Source organism: Rhinolophus ferrumequinum, chromosome 7 (genome assembly GCF_004115265.2).
Source record: "Rhinolophus ferrumequinum isolate MPI-CBG mRhiFer1 chromosome 7, mRhiFer1_v1.p, whole genome shotgun sequence".
In the NCBI taxonomy this organism is placed as follows: Eukaryota; Metazoa; Chordata; class Mammalia; order Chiroptera; family Rhinolophidae; genus Rhinolophus; species Rhinolophus ferrumequinum.
The window spans coordinates 23,666,217-23,681,531 of NC_046290.1; the positions used below are offsets into that span (position 1 = coordinate 23,666,217).

At 41.1% G+C, this 15,315-nt stretch overlaps 1 protein-coding gene across 1 annotated transcript in view; it reads left to right on the forward strand.

Moving 5' to 3' along the window:
* The window catches only part of SKP2 (S-phase kinase associated protein 2), a 31,250-nt gene that overhangs the window by 12,645 nt on the left and 3,290 nt on the right, over positions 1–15,315 (forward strand). Inside the window, exons 4-9 of the mRNA XM_033111287.1 lie at positions 1,827–1,970; positions 3,251–3,385; positions 4,879–4,977; positions 6,140–6,270; positions 11,954–12,005; positions 12,170–12,277. Of these exons, the coding sequence (XP_032967178.1) occupies positions 1,827–1,970; positions 3,251–3,385; positions 4,879–4,977; positions 6,140–6,270; positions 11,954–12,005; positions 12,170–12,277 (669 nt within the window). The remainder of the gene's footprint in view (positions 1–1,826; positions 1,971–3,250; positions 3,386–4,878; positions 4,978–6,139; positions 6,271–11,953; positions 12,006–12,169; positions 12,278–15,315) is intronic.

A 15,315-nucleotide genomic window follows, 5' to 3' on the forward strand; every position in this document is an offset into this window, starting at 1 on the left:
ACCCCTTGTCATCCCCTTCCAACCTCTGGCCATGTATCTCTCTTCTCCTTCCACATTTCTAGGACTCTGTGAGCTAGCAGGAGCCCCTTTCCTTTCACTCAGGGGTGTCCTGGACATAAGCCACCCTAGGTATTAATATTTACAGGAGTGGGCTCTTTGCTTAGAAGAGCCACAGAGAGGTTGCATACCTGCAATGAGGGAGCAGGTGGTGGCTGTTTCACTCATCCCCACCCAAGTGACCCTGGTTTGATGGTCTTTTTCCGCCAGCTGTCTCTTTCACGCTGTCTATTATTCTTCATCTCAGTTGTCATAAAAGTAATAACTGATATTTATTAAGCACTTATTATGTGCCAGGCACTGCAGTCCTGCCTTCTTGATAACAGAGATCAACTAACACAGTGTCTTTATGTAGAATTATTTCATAAAGAAAGTTTCTTTATGTAGAATTATTTCAAAGCCCTTACTGGCTTTCTGCTTATTTCAAGCAGTATTAAAAACTAAAATTCTAGTAGGCATTTAAAGTGTTCCCTCATGTGCTTGATCTTGTGCTTTCTTTTTTGGCAAATTGAATTACCCTGTGGATGTTAAAGCTCCTTTATTGTGTGTTCAGTACATTTTGGTACCTCCTTTTTGCTTTAGAAACACTATCCAAAATATAAGTAGTATTTTTCCCTTTTCCTTTCTCATTAGTTCATGTATACATGTACATTTCTGTTCATACATATATATATATATATATATATAGAGAGAGAGAGAGAGAGAGAGAGAGAGGGATAATGTAAAAGATACTGTGTAAAACAGCTGAACTATGACTTTTTCCTAGCAGATGTCCAATAGCCATACCTCATGACAAAGTAATGCTAACTTGCCTTCTTTAGCTTATATTTGCATGTTATTTAGGGTAATTGTGGTAACCTGTTCTTAACAAAAATGGCAAATGGTGTCATTTAGGCCATTCTGAACCTATCACCTCATCAGTACTCAATTAAGCAATTTCAACCATCATTTCTCAAGTCATCAAATAGAATTGAATGCTGGATTTTTTTTCCCTGAGTCCAGATCATTGCATCGCTAGTAACAGCCCTGAGCCATCTAAGTTAGAAACATGTATGAAGAGGAGGATGGTAGCTTCTCCATGATGTCACCCAGAAACATTGAGTAGCGCCTTTAAAATATCGTAGCTAATTTATAGCCAACTTTGAAACTTAGAAACTCTAGTCCTGCTCCCCGCACCAGAACACAGGATATGGTGAGGCCAAAAAGGAACACCAACAGAGCCACGGATAGGGGGTTCATACCACTATATTCTCGCTGGCGGCTGGGTTGGAGACACAGGAAGCAGGAGCCGCACAATCCGCAACCTGCCGTCCGCTTCTCTGCCAACCAACCAACCCACCTTGCTGGCTGCAATCCCTGCTTCTCTACCAACCAACCCACCTTGCTGGCTGCAATCCCTGCTTCTCTGCCAACCAGCCCACCTTGCTAGCCACAATCCGCCATCCGCTTCTCTGCCAACTGCACTTGCTAGCCGCAATCTGCAGCCTGCTTTTCTGCCAACCAACCACTTGCTAACTGCAATCCGCGCTTGCTAGCTCAGCCACGGCAGTTATATCACTGACCAATGGCTAACTGGTTACAGCTGGTGGCCATCTACTACCCGAGCCAGCACCTTTCCACGTGAGGCCGAGAGCCTGGAAAATGCTCTCTGGGACTGTGTCCCCACAGAAGGTCTCTCCAGAATTTGCTTCAAGGCCGTCTGTTGGCCACGTCCGCCTTGTTAGAATGTGTTGAGAGCCTAACCAAACTGAGCAGCTCCTCTTTTCCAGGTTCGACGAGTCTCTATGGCAGACCTTAGACCTCACCGGTAAAAACCTGCACCCGGATGTCATTGGGCGGTTGCTGTCTCGAGGCGTGGTCGCCTTCTGCTGTCCACGGTCATTTGTGGACTCATCACTAGTTGAACATTGCAGGTAAAAAAAGAAAAATCCCCTGAAAAGACTATCTGTAAATCTTGAGGTGGAAAACAGATGAAAACTTCTTTATTTCTATGGTCAGCCTTACATAGCCTTTGACAGGTCATCTGTGCAGTGTGGAAAGTTAGTTGCATGTTTTGCTGAGTGGCCGTGGGGTTGAAACATGGCACAGGTTTCCGTGACACTGGTCCCATTTTAACTCAGGGTTACTAATGGGCTCTTCCCAGGGTCAGAGATGCACAGTAGCTTCTGAAGTGGGGAGCTCGGCCTCTGGACCTGGTGAACCCCGTGAGGGAGGAGCCAGCAGGGCACTGAGCAGCACACCCAGGGCAGCTTAGAGAAAAGTATGTGGCGTCTTTTCAGATTTTGGAGCTCTGGGTTTCTGATCCTGTCATGGACAAATTTGCAACCTGAAGAAATGCCCTCTTTTTGTTTCGCAGAATATTTTGAAAAACTATTTCCTTGTTACTGATAGTTTTGCAGTATGGCTTGGTGCTATCTCAAACTTGAGTAGAATGCCTAGATACTGAACAGAAAAATAAGCTAAAGACAGCAGAGCTAAGAATAAAACATGCATCCTGACTAGGGTGCTTTTTCCCTGCTCTCCATGATCAGATGGCAGCTCCCACGGGTTTTCATCCTTCTCCTGTGGCTGTTCCTTCATGTTGTCCTTTGTTTATGCCCTAAGTCTGGCCCTAGCTGCCTTCTTTCTTCCTCACACACTCTCCTTGGACAAGCTGTGTCCTGTACACCCACATACAGGCCGGGACTCTCAAACTCATCCATACTTCAGCCCCGTCTTTCAAACAAACTCCTGTTTGTAATGACCTCAAACTTCCACGCTTGAATTTTCTCCAAGTACCTCAGTATTAGCATATCTAACTTTCAACGCAGCCCCCCTTTATAACTTGCTCTTCCCTACCGTCCCTGTTTTGGTCAGTGCCACTACTTGCCACGCCTTTTCCTCGCCGGAAGTCATCATCTCCTTGTCACATCCAGCTCATTCTCATGATGCCCACTGATTAATTTCCGAGTGGGACTATATTGGTAGCATCATCTTCACTTGACAAAATCCCTCTTGAATTTTCAAATGAATGAGAATGAGAATTAGCTAGGAGCAATCTGTTTTATGACCAAAGCTATAGCTAATACTTGAAATGTGAATTTAGTGTCTTGTTTGTGATTGGCTCCTCATTGCTGGAGGACGACGGGTTGTATTTGATCTGTATGTATGGGTGAGGTGCCGTATAGAGCCTCTCTTTCTCTTCTGTGTTTAGCCCTTTTCGTGTCCAGCACATGGACCTGTCGAACTCGGTCATCGATGTGTCTACGCTCCATGGCATTCTGTCCCTGTGCTCCAAGTTGCAGAATCTAAGCCTGGAAGGCCTACAGCTTTCGGATCCCATTGTCAGGTGAGTGGCAGCCAGGGGCATGTCCCAAAGGCAACTGTTGTTCTGTGTATTAATTTTGTTTCCTGAGTATAACTATGGTGCCCTTCTGTCTGTATCCAGAGGGACTCAAAAATGCCCAGTGCAGCATTTCAGCTTCTGCAAAACGTTCCAGGACTCATCTAGGCAACCAAAGTGTACGTGCTAAGTTTATGTCAGGCCTTCTGCGAGGTTCTAGAGATACAAGGATGAGTAAAGGCATGGTCTGTGCCTCATTCCTGGGAGAGACAGATAACTACAGTGCGGCGTGCTTGTTAAATGTGTTGGTGATGAATATGTGGCAACATGCAGAGAGGCCTAATTAAATTTAGGGAGGGCCACCTTCTCGGAGGAAGTGACTCTTCAGCTGAGTATTGAAGGTATTCAGGGAGGAGATCTCCCCGTGATAGGAGAAAGGAAGCAGTCTAGGTAAAGCTGCCTGCGTGGTTCTAAACTCGTGAGTAACTGAGAATTGCTGGAGCATAGGGCTCGGTGAGGGAGTGATAAAAGGTGAGGATAGATAAGGACCACATCTCAATGGGCCCCTGCCATGCGGTAAGATGCCTGGACTCCATTGTAGACTAAAGAGGGAAGTGTGGTGAAGACAGCAGTTCTGATAATGGAAGGAACATGGGCAGAGTTGTAATTTAGAAAATTTACTCTCTGGGCACCTTGGAGTGTCGGTCAGACATGGAAGAAACTAGATTACTTAGGACATTGTGCTCGTTCAGGTGAGAAAGGATGAAACCTAATGTGATAATAATAATAGCAGCTAATATTATTGAACACTTATTATGTGCCAGATACTAAGTTCCTTGAAAGTATTCTCGTTTACCCCTTACAACAGCGCCATAAAATATATTCTTATTGGTCCCTTTGTATATATGTGGAAACTGAGGCACAAGCTGGATAACATGTCCAAGGTCACAGTTAGTAGGTGGCGGAACTGAGATTTGAACCTGGCAATATACCATGATTCTGGAACGTTCTTTTAATCACTGAGTTTTGCTTCCATGAGACATTTGAGAAAGTGGAGGAGAGGGCAAATTTGAGAGACATTTAATTGAAAGAAACTGGTAACTCTATAAGTAGAAATTTGCTTACAAGTTAATTCCAATTATAGGTGAAATGGAAATATGTGTTCCATTTCTTTCTAAAAAAAAGTTTTAAGAGTACATTGATGAATGTTTCTTCTCTGCTTTGTGTCAGGCACTGTGCTAAGCCCTTTATTACAGTATTTCATTTTAACACCTCTACCAAGAAGGTATTGATACAGATCAGTAAATTTCACAGATGAGTAAACTAAGGCAAAGCATCCTGCTCGGTATCATACAGATAGTGAGGTGTGAATTTAAACTTACGTCTGACCTGAAGGCCTGTCTGCTCGACTGCTTCACTAGCCTGCTTTCCTCAGCATGCTTGTTGATCAAATAAGAGTGTCTTCTTGGTATTCTTCAGACATGTTTCTCTTTTTCCAGTAATCTTGCGCAGAACTCAAATTTAGTGCGACTGAACCTTTCTGGGTGTTCTGGATTCTCTGAATCGGCCCTGAAGACTTTGCTGAGCAGCTGCTCCAGGTAGGAAAGATTTGAGATGTGATTGTAGAGCTATTGTTTCAAATATACAATTATCCCTCATATCTGAATAGAACTGGGAAATATCTTGAGCTATTCCTAACTCCGAGCTCTTGATTTGGATAATGCAGTAATAACCTTTGCCCTCTAAACTTTCTGTCCAAACTCAAGAGCCAAAGCGATGAAGTTTGCAAAGGATACTTGTGTAGTGATCCCTTTTTCCGTTGTTATTAAAATAAGGAAAATATAGTAATATGTTCATCAACAGCATGGTTAAAAGAAATCTGTTTATACCTGACTATGCCACCAGGTTTTTTTCTCCTATAATATCTGTAGACCTAACTTAACATGTTGTGATTAAATTTGGTACATTGCAAATACACACCGTGAATTTGGCCGATTCCAGTAAAAACATCATTTATATTGCATATTAACATCAGTGTATAAAATAAAGGCTACAGATGTGCAGCTATTACTAAGTGAATACACAGTAGTGTGTGTATGTTTGCTTTTCAGTGTCCCTGGTCTCTGTGCATATATCTCATAGCAGTATACCTGTGTCTCCTTAATGATCGGATAAAAGTAGATTGCCTTTGGAGAAGAACATTATCAAAATCCTGCATTTTCTCAGGAATGCCAGGAATGGGGTGTGTGGTGTAAAGGTTGGACATTTTCTTTGAAAATGTCCTTTGCTCAGTTAGAGGCCAAATAAGATGAAATAGCTTTTTCCAATGTCAGTGTCTCTTTATCAGGAGTCAGTTTTTTAAAGCTTCTTAGATGGTGATTTAGTCTGTGAAGTTGTTTGCTAACAACCTGGGTGGTTAAGAAAATGGGGGCTGGAATTTCTACTTCCAGTTCTGGAATGAGGTTTGAGCCCTGAGGGAGGACAGTGCTCTCCTCCATTTCCACAAGGGGGCAGCAACCACTCAAGCCTTGGCTCAGATCCGCTGGCGACTTCCTGGGGCAGAGTGCCCGGGAAGTGTCAAACGGGAGAAGACTGTTTCAGGTGAGCAAAGGTAGCTGCTTAGAGAGGCAGAGATGCTGTGCATGAAATGGTAAGGAATCTATGGCTTTGTATTCGCTTTGCAGCCTGAGGCAGTGCTGCCTAGAGAACTCAGGCCTGCGTGATGGTTTCATGCTTTCTTATTGCCCCTCTGGTATGCAGATTGGATGAGCTAAACCTCTCCTGGTGCTTTGACTTCACTGAAAAACATGTGCAAGTGGCTGTCGCGCATGTGTCAGAGACTATCACCCAGCTGAATCTCAGCGGCTACCGGAAGAATCTGCAGAGATCAGGTAAGAGCTCCGGGTCCCCCGGGCCTTGGCAATATAGTAGGTTTACGGAGAGTCTCCTAAGTGCTATCCTACCCACGTTGTCTCGTTTAATGCAGTGCCTGTGTTCTTATTCCCATTTTTCAGATGAGGCAGCTGATCGGAAGGGTTAGGTAACAGCAAACAGCTAGTCGGGTAGCGTCAAGATTCGAATCCAGGATCTAGAAGTGGAAATCTTCATGCTTTCAAACAATTTATTTTTTAAACAGAAGAACTTCTTTTAATCAATTACATTTTTAGGTAAAACTCCAACATAAAAGGAGATAAGTACAGTGTTTGATTAGTATTAAGCAGGGTTCTCGACCAGAGGCAGTTTTGCCTGCAAGGAAACACTTGGCGAGGTCTGGAGACATTTTTGATTGTCACGGTTGCGGGGGTGCCCCTGGCATCTAGTGGGCAGAAGTCAAGAATGCACAGAACAGCAGAATAACACAAAGTGTCATCTGGTTCAAAATGTCAGTAGTGCCAAGGTTGAAAAGCCCTGTTAGAAACACTGTAAGTTCACACTTAAAACTTTAACATTTGAATTGAGTCTAAGGACAGTGAGGGTGTTTAGATGGACACAGGCGTTTGAAGTCAGGAGTCGTGCGTGACGGTACAGTCTTCAGGAGCCTCAGCTTTCAGCTACACTTTGTCTAATGTGGAGAATACTTTGATTTGCAAAGTGTTTGCAAATGGCAGGTTTTTTTTTTAACAGCTTCACCTTGCAATCTCAGACTGTGGGCTGCACAAAAAGTTAGGCTAACAACATACCTCAAGCCCATCTTGGTGTCTTGACGTGGGTGTTAGCTCATCTGAGTGTGTTTTGTTTACTATAGCTTTTGTTATATTTTAAAAGATACGAATCACACATTTGCAGATTGTGCTTTCTTAGACATTCAGTCGTATTTGAAAACTACTTCTCTAGGACATGGTGTGTCCTCTGGTAAGATACGCGTATATCAAGATATAGAAGGTCAGAGCGAGACGCTGAGTGGCGGGGGCTTGGGACCTTTGCCCGTGCTTAGTCTAGATGCCTGTATTTTCAGACAAGGAGACACTGTCTTCAGAGATTTGCAGAAGCAGCAGCTGTGTCTTTCTTACTCCTCCCCTCCACAAACAATATTTCTGTTCTACACATTTTCCCTTTAAACACAGTTTTAAAACTGATTCCAGTATTTTATAGTTATTCTCAAAAAAATGTCACATATGGGTAAATACAAAAACAAATCATCCATAATCTCACCATCATCTTGCCAGTCTTTCCTATCCAAAAGTGTTTTTTTAATGGGACACAGTTTGTAGAATATTTTGTAATATATCTTTTTCCCGCCCCCAGATATCCCCATTTCATTAGTGACACCCCTAATGTGGAATCATTTGTATTGATTCAATAATAATTTATTCAGTTGATTTTGTAATGGACCTTTAGAATCTCTCCAGTTTTTTTCCTTTTATGGACAGCTTTGTCATGGACAGAGAAAGACCTTTGAGCGCATTTCTAAGGATGAATTCTTCAAAGTGGAATTGCTGAGTTCAGGGTTAGGCTTCGTTCTGACTTGGGAAGGTGCTTGCCAAATTGCTTTCTGATGATTTTAAACTCCCACCAGTGTTCTTCACATTGAATCTGCCACTCGTTCTTCCTTCTTCATCCCCAAGAGAAGAGAAGGCAGGGCTCTTTTGCGTTTCCTTCCCATATCTGAATTTCCCATTTCTTTATTGTGAATTTTTCTGAAACGTAACGAACTTCTGGATGCAAGGTCGAAAAACTGTGCTGTAGGCAAAGAGCCGTTAATTTTGCCCGAGTTTGGCTTAAAACTCTTCTCTTTGTCCCTTTGAAAAAGAATAGGTAGCCTGTTCACTGAGTTTTGGCAGGAGTAATAGATACTAAAACCCTGCTCGCTGGACCCATTCAGGGCAAGGACAAAGATGCAGAGTGTAAGGTGAAGTGTTAGTTTTCTTTTAATTAATGTCTTAACAGCGGCACACTACCTCAGTATAGAGAATGTGGATTTCATTTTAGCTCCTAGACTGGCCCACTCTGCCGTTTATGGGCTGTTCTTAAGCAAGTTGATTAACTTCCCGGTTCCTCAGTTTACTCATCAATAAAATAGAGATAATAGAACACCCCTTCTTAGAGTTATAGGAAGGAATAAATGAGTTAATAGAATGCAGCATGCTAAACGGTTCTTGAGAATTCAGTAATTGTTTGCTATTATTGCCACTCCCAGCCAACCATTACAACCTCCCTGGGGGGACGGTAGCTAAGCACTGAATTGAGGCCTTGGAAAACCTAGCTTTTGGTCTTGGATTTGACCTTGGCTTCTCTAGCTGAAATTGGCTCACCTTTAAAATAACAGGTTAGATTAGGTATTTTCTAAGGTCCCTTCTAGCTCAAATGGGCCTCCAGTTTGTGGTGAAATGAAGTGGAAAGTGAAGAGGGAATCCTGGCAGTGACTACTGTTTATTAACCCTTCCCACCAAGGGAGGACTGAAATGGGGGTGGAGGTGGAGACTAACCACTTTTATCCCCCAGGGTTCATTCTTTCCCAGGTGGTACCAAGAGAAAATTGCATCTGATTTGGGATTTTATAGATGGCTGGTTAGTTGGTTAGATGATGCGTCACTCAAAATTGTATTGTGCACTTTCTTCATTTTTTAGTCATTCATTAAACAAATGTTGATTGAGTACCTACGATGCACAAATCCCTGTTCCAGGCTTGGGAGATGTGGCCTTCAACTAAACAAATGAAGTCACTCTTGTGAGCTTACCTTTTAGTGGGGGAACCAGATAATCAACAAATAACTAAATGTTATGAAAGAAGGTGAAAATGCAAGGAGGGAAAATAAAGCAGAGTAATCAGGTAAAGTGTAGCAGGAAGGGGGCTATTTTCAGATGGAATGATCAAAGAGAGGGCCTCTCTGAGGGAGTGACCCTGGAGCAGAGGCCCTGTACATATGTGAGGGAAGAACATTCTGGAACTGAGGACCGGCAAAGTGCACAGGCCTTAATATGGGAGCCAGTGTGTAGCAGGGAGCAGGACAGTGACGGGATGAGAGAGCCAAGGGCTCTAAACCAAGGCAAAAGCTTTGTTCAGATTTTTTTCCAAGTGAGATGGGAAACCATTAGAGTATCCTGAGTAGGGAATGCTATGATCTGACTCACGTTGTAGAAGTCTCATTCTGGTGCTGTGATGAGAAAAGGCTGTAGGAGACTAGGGTGTTAACATTCGAGTTGGAAAGAAATGATAGGATCTGGGGCACAACTGAAAGCCGACAAAACAGGAGTTAGTAGCAGATTGGATGTGAGATGTGAGAAAAACAGTCAAGTATGATTCCCAGGGTTTTGGCCTAAGCAACGGGATCCGTGAAGTTACCACTTATGGGATGGAAAGACTTTAGGGAAGGAGATTTTAGAGGAGAAATCAAACATTTGATTTTAGGCATAAATTTGAGGTGCCTTTTACATATCCCAGTGGGTATGTTGAGGCCATTGAAAATGCAAGTCTAGGATTCAGGGGCAGGGGGAATGGGGCTGAAGATAGAGCTGTAAGAAGAAAAAAAAAACCCTCAAACGTTCATGAAGTTTGTCTGTTTTTAAAAATAAGTAACATTTATTGATTCATTTCTGATTACCAAGTAGCACATGTGACTTTCTTCGAAAATCTGAAAATTTATCTATAATCCCATCACCCTTGGTAATTGCAGTTAATGTTTGGGTGTGTTTCTTCCAGCTTTCCCTGCACCCTTTCTTTGTGTGTAAGTTTATGTGTAAATATGAGTTTGTGAGTGTGTTTTAACTAAATTGAGATTATCATGCATTGTATGTATTGTGTTTTCACTCTAAAGTATACCCTGAGTATTTTTAAGGTCATGAGATATTATTTAAAAGTTTTTTAATAACTACTATTAGCATTGTGTGCCAAAGAATGGATGGAGGCTAACGAAAAATGGGTGAAGTTTAACATATTAAACTAAGTGGGGGAAGGGCTATTATAACTGTTGCTACAAAAAATATTTTTATGCCCGTCTCTGTTTTTCTAAAAGTGAAATCACTGAGCCAAAAAGCAAAGTATGTAATGCTCTGAACACTTTTATTTAAAAAAAAAAAATCACTTTCTCTCCTGAAAGGCTGCATAAAATTAAATATCCACTTGTAGTATATGGGGAGATCTGCTTTATTATATTTCATCAATTCTGGGTATTATAGTAGAATTTTTTAATTTGATGGCTGAAAAGCAATTACTTCAATTTTAGTTTGCCTTTCTTGCTCCATTTTTATTATCTCTGTATTTTGCAAAGTATCTCTTTATGTTCTTTGCCCATTTTCTATTGTTTATCGTTTTTTGGTCTTTGTGTAATAAGACTACTAACTATTTAATGTATGTTGCAAATATGCCCAGTTTTCTGAGGCTTTTCGAATTGTTAATGATTTGTTTTGCTTTAACATGGTAAGAGTTTTAAAATTTTTATGTAATAAATTATCAGTTCCCTTTATGTTTTCTTTTATGTTTAGAAACGACTAACTCAATCTGTATTTTTGCATTTATAACTTTTTAATATGTGTGGAATCTTTATTTGGATATGTTATTTAAGGTGCAGAAATACATTGCTCCCAGTTGTGGTAGCCATATTGTTTTTTAACAATCCGTGACTTCCCCCGTTGAGTTTAAGTCCTACCTTTATGATATGTTGTTTGTTTATACAGTCATGTGCCTCTTAACGACTGAGATACGTCTAACGGGATACGTCTGAGAAATGTTAGGCGATTTTGTCATTGTGCAAACATCCCAGAGTGCACTTACACAACCCTGGATGGTACAGCCCACTGCACACCTGGGCTAGATGGTGTAGCCTCTTGCTCCTAAGCCACAAGCTTGTACAGCCTGTCAGTGTACAAAACAACATGAGATTAAATCAAGTGCAAGAGAAAAATGGTGCAATCAAGAGATGCAGTACACAAAGGTATATGAGGCAGCTCCTGGCCTAACACGGCATAATTTTACAGCAAACTTTTTTTTTTATATATAAATGGGAGGAGTACACTAAAATAATGATAACAACTCTAATAAATCCATAAACCAGAAACTTAGCCGTTTATTAATCATTATCAAGTACTACCCACCTTACGTAACTGTGTGCGCTATACTTTTATACAACTGGCAGCGCAGTAGGCGTGTTTTCACCAGCGTCACCACAAACGTGTGAGCCATGCTTTGTGCTACGACTCTGACAGCTGCAGCATCACTAGGCGAGAGGAATTTTTCAGATCCATTATAATCTTATGGGACCACCATTGCATATGTCGTCTGTCATTGACGTTATTATGTGACGTATGACTAGAGTGGGTTTTGGGTTTGCTTTTTGCTGTTGTGAATGGGATTTTAAAAAAAAAAAATTCCATTCAGTTATTGCTGATACATTCGTAAGCTATGGATTGTTGTTAACCAGTCATTTTACACAGTTCTCCTACTGTTTCCAGTAGTTTTCAGGTGATCGTCTCGGATCTTCAGGGTAGAAAACCTGCCGAGATGGTAATTTTGTTTTTCTTTCTAATAGTGTGTGACTATTGTTCTGACCTGACAGCACAATGGTAAATAATAGTACTGAGAGCAGATGCCCTTGTCTCAATCCTCGTTTCATCGTGACTTTGTTTTTCTTTTCCTAGATGTCTCTACCTTAGTTGGAAGATGCCCCAACCTTGTCCATCTAGACTTAAGGTATTTTTTCATTTAGAAAAAATAGTGAAAAGTCATGATTGCTCATTGAATGACGAAAGGTTGTAATTATGTTGAATTGAAGGAACTAAGTAGTAGACTATGTTTTTCTTCTCCATCTGGAATTAATGAGTAGGTTTTGAGTCTTTTCTTCTGCTCTGTTACAGTGACAGTATCATGCTGAAGCAGGACTGCTTTCCGGAATTTTTCCAGCTCAACTACCTCCAACACCTTTCACTCAGTCGGTGCTATGATATAATACCTGAAACTTTACTGTAAGTATTTTTGTTTTTTAAAGCTAGCAGAAAGCAGGGACCCAAGGAGATGTCCCTGTATGTTAAAATCTGTTATTGTTGATAGCAGGTGTTTAACACTTCCACCTCCATATTAGTGTGCCACAAACTGGTTAGGAAAGACCAGCAAAATAGCAAAACCAAGGCAAACTGCTTTGCTTAAAATGGCTGGTACAGTTGAGTTGACTGAAAGAATTCACCAAACACTGATTTTTTTCGCTGTGAGCAGGTTTAAATATTAGAATACTGTACTAGTGTCTGGGGGACTTACAAAGGAAGGTGGCCTTTAGAATTGGGGGAGATAGACCCAATGTGGGGTTTTGTTTTTCTCCAGTTTTTTCAAAGCAACTCCCTGATTCCAAAAGCCTTCATCTGGGCTTAGAGGAAGAGTTCTGTAATCTTCTAGTGCTATCTGTCCTGGAGAGTCAAGGAGTGGGAAGAACAGACATATTTAAGTGGTAAATGTTGTGAGAATCTGCTGCTGTCTTTGAGAGCGGTTGAGACGGAGGTCCAAGAGAGTGAAGCTACTTACCCTAAGCGGCACAGTGAGTTCATGGTTCAGCTGGGTCTACGTCCTAGGTCTCTGTTCAGATGCAGAATAGTCTCTGTTTAATCTTGTAGTTTTTACCAGGGTTGACTTTGTACATGTTCAGCAATTTCCACAAACTCAAGGGTGTGCAAAGAAAAAAGGAATCCTGTCTATCTTTTTTTTTTTTTTTTGGGAAGTGTTATACTCCAGTTGTCATGGGATTAATATCATCACTTCTTTATAAGGTTTCCTTTCTTTCATCCCGAAGGGCTGGAAAATTCTTCCTTATGTCAAATGTAGATGTATAGCAAGTTTTTTCAAAACCACAAGAAATCAGTATCTTCGACTTGGTCAGGCCTCTTTCCCTCTTAGTCCAGGCATTATGGCCCCAGTGAGGCTGCTGACCTCAGATAGCTCACTATCCAAAAGAAGATAACTGAGCTTCTGGTTCCTACCAAAGAATGGTGGTGAATTTGAACAAAGAACTTATGGGGTCTTCAAATTACTTGTTTGGATCTTATAAGGTAGTTTCAAGAATTAATGAATAAATTGGATACTTCAACGATACAGGGTTAACTAGAATTAGGGAATGTAGTAATTATATGTTTAACTGATTACTTTAATTAATCTTGGGGCTCAGGGCATGAGCTGGCATCTCATTTGGAAAAGCACTGCCTAAAAGGGATGCCAGTATTTCTTTGCATGACTCTTAGGTGGTAGGGTCCAAATTCATACACATGGCCCTCTTCTTAAAATCTCCTGCCCCTTGTAGCGTCCAGAACTCCGAGGAGACTGTAGCATCTACCCAAAAAGATTTCTCTGTCCTCCCTCCTTTCCTGGCCTTGCCACCCGGGTTTCAGCTTTCTTGCCTGTGTTCCTCTCTGGGGAATGCAGAGATCGTTCTTTTTTTCAAGAGAATCTATCCGTGTGTCTTACTTTTGTTCTTTCTCTGCAGAGAGAAAGAAGCTAAGCAGGTAGTCTCTAAATGCTTTTTCTTGAGCAGAAGCTCAGAGGCTGGGAGCCCTCACATTGTAACATTTTTATCCCGGTGGGATAGTAACGCTTGCGTAGTGATACCTACCAGCAGTGTGAATTGACGGCCAAGGGCAGGAGCCTGCAGTCCCAACGTAGGTGTGAACCTCCCTGCTTATTATGACTTATTTGTCTATATCCTTTGTTGAAATAAGAGAAATGGGCATCAGAAGTTTAATTACAAATCAGACCACCAGAATAGAGTGAGAACAGAAAGAAGAAAGATGCTGTTCTTGATTGAACTTGAAGGTAAAAGAATATGTTTCTGTAGGCACTATAAATAGTACACTGGTTTACCTTGTGACTCCATTAAGATGAGTTCGTTAGTGCTCGAGCCTTAAAACTTTCTCAGAATAAAATATCTTTCTCTCTAATATCAGCCATTCTGGCAGCTGTTGTATTTGGATGCATAGTAAGAATTCTGGGATCCTCGGCAATAATTTCCAGAAAGCCATTGTATGCCGAAGAATATTTATTTCTTATCTCAGAAATGGGAAAATAAAATTCAAGTGTCTTTCTTCTATACTGAGAATGTTTTAAAATACTTGGGAAACTGTAGATTTTTTTTTTCTTCAAGACATATTCTCATTACATTTATTCCCTTACTCCTTGATTGGTTTGATTCCCTAGGTCTAAACTTTCTTGTAATCATTCCATATTTCTCACTCAAGTATGAAACTCAAACTGGAGGTAGTAAACTGATCTGAGACTAGAAGAGACTAAATAGAAACTCTTGTGGTAGGAGAATTTATAGTTGAGGGATTTAAGATTTTATAAGGAAAACAGGACTATGTAGATGAGGTAAAAAGTGAACCTGTGGAAGGAAGGGGTTATCAGTATCTTTTGTTTATTAAAACTAAACAAAGATACTTAAGACATTATTAATGTCATTTTATACTTAAATTAGAAATATTGGCTCTTAACCTATTCATTTCTATTTACTGTCCCTTAACTTAGTTTGCTGATGGTTTTTTTGTTTGTTTTTGGGGGTTTTTTTTGGTATCCTTACCATTTTAAAGACTTCCTGGTTTTTCAGCTTGGGAAGGGTCCTTCATCCTTCATCTCATACAGTCATCCCCTCCTCACATACAACACCTGCATATCTTCTAAGAGTCTGGTACAATTTTCTTCCTCATCAGCGTTCATTCTCAGTGTTGTTACAAGAACATTTCCTCTTCTGCCATCTGCTGTATATCTCCTTTTCTCACACCCACCTACAGTTTCTTCTTTTAAACACTGTCCACTGCAGGATGTAGGCTAATTTGGGTATGTCAGAGCCAGAATTCTCATGGTTATTACCAAGTTCTCAGATACTCACAGCTCGCAGAAGAGAGATTTAAGGTTGGGCAGGATTGCTGTCCTCTGAAGTGGTAAGTGTAGCCATCTGTGTACTGGGACCTTTCTTTATACTCCTGTTTCTATATTCCAGAGATTCAGTTACTTTAAGAACAACGATGTG